The following is a 6,978-nucleotide window of genomic DNA, read 5'->3' on the forward strand; positions in this document are numbered from 1 at the left end:
CCAAACACGTCAACACGCCAGGCGCGTGCTCGGCTTCTTGGCCACAACAAGCAACTGCCACAACACGCAAAAAACCAAAATGGTGGAGAAGATGAAAGGTGTGTCTGTGTGCTTGTTGGTGGTGCTGGTGGTGGTGTTGGTGTGCGCGTTGGCGGCATCGGTTGTTGTGGCAGCCCCCGTGACGGAAAGCAGCAGTAGCAGCAGTAACAGCAGTAGGAGAAGGCGCCACGCTGAAAGCTTCACGGCACAGGAGTGCGCGGCGCGCGGTGCCAAAGTGAGCAGCGACAACGCGCATTGTGTGTGCGAGACGGGGTGGACATGCGTTGGCAGTGCCTGCGAGCACGGAACAACGGATGCACAGCAGCGTGTATCTGGTTGGCTGCTACGTGCATGCACAGACTGCGTGTGCACGTCTCCTGAAGACGACCAGCGAGGCGACACCGCCGCCTCTGCGTCGTCGTCGTCGTCGTCATCGTCGTCATCATCATTCACGCGAACCGAGAACCAGCAGACGAGTCTGCAGATGAGCATGGAGGAGGTGGATCGCCTCACTGCTCCGGTGGACTGGCGCAGCGCCATGCTGCCCGTCGCCTTCCTCAAGTTCCACAAGGTGTGTGTGTGTATGTGTATGTACGCATATGTGTGTGTGTGCGTGTGTGCGTGCATGTATGTTTGAATGTGTGTATGATAATATGTGTATGTGCGCATGTGTGTGTGTGTGTGTGTGTGTGTGTGTGTGTGTGTGTGTGTGTGTGTGTGTGTAGGCAGCTTTGTGCTTCTGCTCGGCGTGCCAACTTGTCCGCCCTTCCATCTCTTCTCGTTGGCGTCTCAGGTTGGCTCGACGACGGTGTCGCTGGTGTTGGAGCGACTGGCTGAGCTCAGCGGAAAGAAGCTGTGTGGACGCGCAGAGGCCTTCTTCGACAGTCTCCCTTGCCAAGTGAGCCAATGCGATGCGCTTGCCTTTGATAGGGTCGACGCTACCACAACTACTGAGAGCGCTGACACGCATGTGTTTGACGCTGTTCTTTGCGTGGTCTCCTTGGTTCAGGTGTGGACGACACACGACACGGAGTTGGTGATGGGCGTGGGCGGGGCGCACGGTCTTCGCTTCTTTGTCGGCAGCCATGCCGTTGCCGTCACCGTCATGCGTAATCCAATTGACAGGTGTGTGCATGTGTGTGTGCATGTGCGTGTGTGTGTGCGTGCGTGCGTGTGTGCGTGCGTGTGTGTGTGTGTGTGTGCAGCTGCAAGTGTGTGTGTGTGTGTCAGTGTGTGTGTGTTCCACGTGTGTGTGTGTGTGTTCCACGTGTGTGTGTGTGCTTGTGTGTGTGTGTATTCGTGGAACTACTTCGCGAGTAGCTCTTCGCTCCGTTGTGTTTGGTGCGTGCAAGCACGCACGCATGCAGGCACGCATGCATGCAAGTAGTAACCGACCTCATGCCTCGCCATCCTCGACGACGATGCAATGCACAGGTTGATGTCGCGGTACTATTATGACAAGGTGCTGGAGGGCGACTCCACCAACACCATCCCGAGCCACAGCGAGCTCAGGCAGTGGCTCGACGACAACGAGCAGGAGAAGGTGCATGTTGTTGGGTGTGGTGGGTGTGGTGGATGTGGTGGGTGTGGTGGGTGTGGTGGATGTGGTGGATGTGGTGGATGTGGTGGGTGTGGTGGGTGTGGTGGGTGTGGTGGATGTGGTTGGATTGTTGGAGTGTGGGGAGTGTGACGGTGGTTATGCAAATGCATGACTGTGCTGCACAAGACAGACACGCGGAGTGCAATGTGCCTGCTCGCGTCGTGCTTGCATGCACAGGATCACTACACGCGCGTGTTGTCACGAGGAACCATGGACGTGGAGGATGCAAAGGAAGAACTCAAGGACATTGACGTGCGTTACATTACAACGTCATCTCGCAGCTTGTGTAGTTGTTGTTGGGTTTGTAATGTTGCGTGTCGTACTTTGGTGTTGTCTGCGACAGTTGAGTGGTTTGCTTGCGGCTCTCTTGTGTGACAACACACACACACACACACATCACTCACACATCACTCATACATCACTCACACATCACACACATACTCACATGCACGTTCTTGTAGGTCGTTGGGGTGACAGACAAGATGGATGAACTGCTGGTGCTGCTTGCCTTTCGCATGCGCGTGCCGCTCCAGCACCTCACTTACAAGCGACAGAAGGTGAGATATTGCTGCTGCTGCTTTTGTGGAGTACGCTTGGGTGCGCTTACACATGCCTGGACTGCACATATGGGAGGATGAAATGCAAAGGGAATGGCAGGGCACAACGCACTCTTCTGTGCTCCTGTGCGACCTTTGCGCGCAAATCCTGCCCCCTACCCCCGATGCCAACACGATGCATTGCACGCTTGCAGGTGGTTGAGGGACGGCCGAGGATGAACCAGCTGCCGCCAGATCTCCTTGCACTGCTGGAGCAGAGCTGTCTTCGCGATATGGAACTCTACCGCGCTGCGCAGACCATGAACAGAGCAGCAATCGACAAGGTGGCCCAATGCGATCGTCGTGCTGCCTTCCTTTGGCTTTGTTCTTGTGCTTTGGCGTGAGTGTGGAAGGGGGGATGTCGAGAGCGCCTTTTGCACAACGCGCGCACTTGCACGCTCACAACACCAATATCATTCATGCAGATACCGGAGTTTGAGAAAGCGAGAAGCGTGTTTGCGTCGCTGCAAGCGCGTGTGGATCAAAAGTGCACGTATTCTCAAACAGACTCCAAGGTGGGTTTGACGAGTGTGTGTGTTGCATAGTGTGTGTGTGTGTGTGTGTGTGTGTGTGTGTGCTTGGTGGCGAGGAGTGTACTTTTGCTGAAGTGAGCGCTCAATTGTGAGCCGTGTGAACCACTCCGACGCAGACAGTGCTCGCACTCATCTTCATCCTCATCATCATTGATGCTTGCCCTCTTGCCTGCTCGCTTTGGCAGGTGTTGACGGGTCTGGACTGTTACAAGCTTGCTTGACGACTTGGCGATGAACACATGGTTATGCATAAAACACTGACCAAGACACGAGGACAGCAGAATAGGAGAATGGTGGGCTGGTGGGCGGGTGGGAGGGGAGCAGAGCCGAGGGGGTGGAAGGGTGCAAGATCTCTAGGTCTGATGATGGCGGAAGCACGACCTCACCTCAAACAGCGCCGTTCTGCGGATAATCGTTTGATATTTACCACCATATTTCTACAAGCCCTTGAACCAAACACCAACCAAACACGATGCTGCTGGTGCGTTGTTGTGTGTTGTCTGTGGCGCTGCTGCTCGCTGTTGTGGTTGGCTACAGCAGTGGCCAAGCGGCGGCGTCTCCGTCCAAGACGGCGGTGGCATGTGCGCGCAAGGGACAGGATGGCTTTGACTGCCGCGTCGTGTCTGCAAGCGGTGGCGAGTGGACTGCACTGGCGAGCCACAACCTTCCCGCCTACAACATGACTGGGTTTGCCAAGCTGCACGTCCAGACAAAGCCATCCACCTCCGTCCAGAACGACAACCTCGCCGCTTTCTCTGCCGGTGCGCGCGTGAGTGAGTGAGTGGGTGAGTGAGTGAGTGAGTGAGTGAGTGAGTGAGTGAGTGAGTGAGTGAGTGAGTGAGTGTATGTGTCTGGCTGGCTAATCGCTGGCGGTGCTGCTGAGGCCGAGTGCTTTGTGACACCTTTCTTCGTTCCGTACTCAACTTACCCCGAATTCATCAACTTTGCAGGCTACGTGGAAGGTCTGGTTACAGCGGATATGATCTACAACACGTACCTCAACCTGGAGCCAGAGCATGACCCAAAGGTAGTGCATGCGTGTGTGTGTGTGTGTGTGCATGTGTGTGTGTGCGTGTGCGTGTGCGTGTGTGCACATGCATGTTTGCCTATGTGAGTGCGCAGAACGAGTGTCGCTCGTATCTCACCCAACGTGGCGTGTCACTATCGCTTGAGACAGGTCATGGCCTTTGTGCAGCAGAACTACAACTGGACCATGGACAAGATCAAGCACAACCCACAGGACCCGTTCTGGACACAGGTTTGTACGCGTGTGAATGTTTTCAAAGTGGGCTGATGATATACATCACTCGCTTTTGCATGCGAACGGCCTCTGCTTCCTTTCCCATTCACACACACACACACACACACACACACACACACACACACACACACACACACACACACACACACACACTCTCTCTCTCTCTCTCTCCCACTCTCTCACACACACACACACACGCACACACACACACACACACTCTCTCTCTCCCACTCTCACTCACACACACACACTCACACACTCATACACACACAAACCATCTGCTGCTTGTCATCGTACCTGTCCAGGTTGCGCTGGTGTATCAGCAGCTGAATGGGCTCGTGGCAGGCTACAACGCAGCTGGGCAGAAGAAGCTCACCTTCACCGACATGCTGCTCCTTAACCTTCGTACGTGCATGATGTGTGTGTATGGTGTTTTGTATGTGGTGGTGGTGGTGGTGGTGTGTGTGATTGAGCGGACTATTTATTCATACACTTTGCTTCGGAACGATTTCAACACACACACACACATGCACATGCACACATGCACATGCACGCAATTTCCCTTCTCTCCCTCGCTTATACTCTCCCCTCCCCTCCCCCCCTCTTGCCCCTGCAGTGGTTGATCTGCCGACGATTGAGCTTGCGTTGTATCCGGGGAAGCGGCCCAACGTGACGGCGATGACACAACAGGAATTGAAGGACTTTATGGCGGACACAACGCACTGCAGCGCCATGGTGAAGGTCACGGACGATTTATCCGATCTCATGTTCACACACACCACCTGGTGCCCTTACTCCCAAATGCTGCGCATCTTCAAGGTTCGTGACGGATGCATATGATTTTGTGTTGTGGTGTGTGTGTGTGTGTGCGTGAGTGTGTGTTGTGTTGTGATGTGTGTGTTGTGTTGTGATGTGTTGTGTTGTGTTGTGATGTGTGTGTGTTGGTGTGTGTGTGTGTGTGTTGTATGCATGTGTGTGTGTGTTGTATGCATGTGTGTGTGTTATATGCATGTGTGTGTGTGTTGTATGCATGTGTGTGTGTGTGCATGCGTGCGTGTGTGTGTCAGTATCTTTCCCCTTCTCACTCTGTCACTCTGTCACTGCCCTCACACCACCCTTGCAATCTTGCGCCCACCAGGTGTACCATCTCCCCTATTCCACCACGGCAGGCACCAAAACGAGTACAGTCATGTTTTCGGGCTACCCCGCCCTTCTGGAATCCCTCGACGACTACTACATCACATCAGAGAGGGTGGGTTGTGTTGTGCCGCGTTTTGTGTGTGTGTGTGTGTGTATGTATGTGTGTGTGTATGTGTGTGTATGTGTGTGTGTGTGTGCACCGCTATACGTTGCTGTTGCATGGTGTATATTCCCCTGCGAGTGTCACAACCACACCTCACCGCCATCCTCATCCTCACCCGTCACTTCATGGCACCCTCCTCCTCCCCCCTGCCTTCTGTTCAGATGGCGATTATGGAGACAACCAATGGCATCTTCAACAACACCCTGTATGACATGGTCAACCCAAGCACCCTTCCATACTGGTAAGCATATAATGTGTGTGTGTGTGTGTGTGTGTGCGTGTGTGGTTGTGTGTATGTGTGTATGTGTGTGTGTGTGTGGTTGTGTGTGTGTGTGTGTGTGTGTGTGTGTGTGTGTGTGTGTGTGTGTGTGTGTGTGTGTGTGTGTGTGTGTGTGTGTGTGGTTGTGCTGCCGTGTGAATCAACCACCACCACCACCACCACCACCACCTCCTCCTCCTCCAATGCACTCACATGGCTTCCGCCGCCATCACCACTGCCAACAACAGGGTGCGCGTGATTGTTGCAACGCGGATGACCAACACGGGCCGGGAGTGGCATGAGCGCTTCTACCAGTACCAGAGCGGGACGTACAACAACCAGTGGATGACAATCGACTACAAGCTCTTCGTCCCGGGCCAGCCCCTCCCACACGGCATCTTCTGGGTCTCCGAACAGGTGTGTGTGTGTGTGCGTGTGCGTGTGCGTGTGCATGTGTGTGTATATATGTGTGTGTGTGCGTGTGTGTGTGCGTGTGCGTGTTGTGTGTGCGTGTGTGTGTGTGTGTGTGTGTGCCATGGGTTCCTCCCTCGCCGTCCTACACCTCGGCTCATCATCATCATCATCATCATCATCATCACCGCATCTCTGGTGTGCATCAGATTCCTGGTGCGTATGTGCTTGAGGACAAGACAATGGATCTGCAGCGCAGCTACTGGCCAAGCTACAACGTCCCCTACTACCCATGGGTCAGCCTTTTGTCTGCCTGTGTGTGTGTGTGTCTGCCTGTGTGTGTGTGTGTGTGTGTGTGTGTGTGTGTGTGTGTGTGTGTGTGTGTGTGTGTGTCGTCATGGTTGATGTATCTTGATTTGATGTCACCCACACCTCTCTCCTTTGCCCCCAAACTTTCCCTCGCATCACATCCCCTTCTTCCCCTCCCCCTCCCAACCTCTCAGATCTACAACGTGTCCAACTATCCTGCCGCTGCACGTGCGCACGGCGACGACTACACGTACCAGCTGGCACCGCGCGCCAAGATCTTCCGCCGCGACGCCGGCGCTGTGGAGTCTGTTGACGACCTCAAGACCTTCATCAGGTGCTGTGACGTGGTGGTGACGTAATGTCGGTGATGTGGTGTCTGTGGTGGTGGTGGTGGTGGTGGTGGTGGTGGTGGTGGTGGTGGCGGCGGCGGCGATAATGTACGAGGTGACTCGCTTGCTGTGTGATGTGAACTGTGTTACTCTGTTGTCCTGTCTTGTCCCGTGCCCCTGTTCTCACTGCTCCATCCCACCATCACACCCCCCCCCGTCGTCTCAGGATGAATCACTTTGAGCAGCACGACCCGCTCGCCCCCACCGCCGACTCGGCCATCGCCGCCCGCCGCGACCTCGACCCAACCGCCCCCCGCGCGGATGGCGCCATCGACGCG

At 55.0% G+C, this 6,978-nt stretch overlaps 2 protein-coding genes across 2 annotated transcripts in view; both read left to right on the forward strand.

Moving 5' to 3' along the window:
- Positions 1-7: 7 nt before the first annotated feature.
- On the forward strand, positions 8-3,035 carry PTSG_09025 (uncharacterized protein). The gene is made up of 9 exons (XM_004989768.1): positions 8-610; positions 833-937; positions 1,049-1,164; positions 1,474-1,582; positions 1,817-1,891; positions 2,101-2,196; positions 2,391-2,519; positions 2,661-2,750; positions 2,954-3,035. The coding sequence occupies exons 1-9, from the start codon at positions 80-82 to the stop codon at positions 2,987-2,989; spliced, it is 1,287 nt and encodes a 428-aa protein (XP_004989825.1). The 5' UTR covers positions 8-79; the 3' UTR covers positions 2,990-3,035.
- A 163-nt stretch (positions 3,036-3,198) lies between these two features.
- PTSG_09026 (uncharacterized protein) overlaps positions 3,199-6,978 on the forward strand; it is a 4,265-nt gene continuing 485 nt past the window's right edge. Inside the window, exons 1-11 of the mRNA XM_004989769.1 lie at positions 3,199-3,529; positions 3,719-3,795; positions 3,946-4,026; positions 4,335-4,434; positions 4,646-4,848; positions 5,168-5,281; positions 5,494-5,573; positions 5,840-6,008; positions 6,212-6,298; positions 6,506-6,645; positions 6,867-6,978. The exon at positions 6,867-6,978 is cut by the window's right edge and continues 485 nt beyond it. Coding sequence (XP_004989826.1) covers positions 3,241-3,529; positions 3,719-3,795; positions 3,946-4,026; positions 4,335-4,434; positions 4,646-4,848; positions 5,168-5,281; positions 5,494-5,573; positions 5,840-6,008; positions 6,212-6,298; positions 6,506-6,645; positions 6,867-6,978 — 1,452 coding nt within the window. The 5' untranslated portion in view covers positions 3,199-3,240. The remainder of the gene's footprint in view (positions 3,530-3,718; positions 3,796-3,945; positions 4,027-4,334; positions 4,435-4,645; positions 4,849-5,167; positions 5,282-5,493; positions 5,574-5,839; positions 6,009-6,211; positions 6,299-6,505; positions 6,646-6,866) is intronic.

This window comes from Salpingoeca rosetta, assembly GCF_000188695.1.
Source record: "Salpingoeca rosetta unplaced genomic scaffold supercont1.27, whole genome shotgun sequence".
Classification (NCBI taxonomy): Eukaryota; class Choanoflagellata; order Craspedida; family Salpingoecidae; genus Salpingoeca; species Salpingoeca rosetta.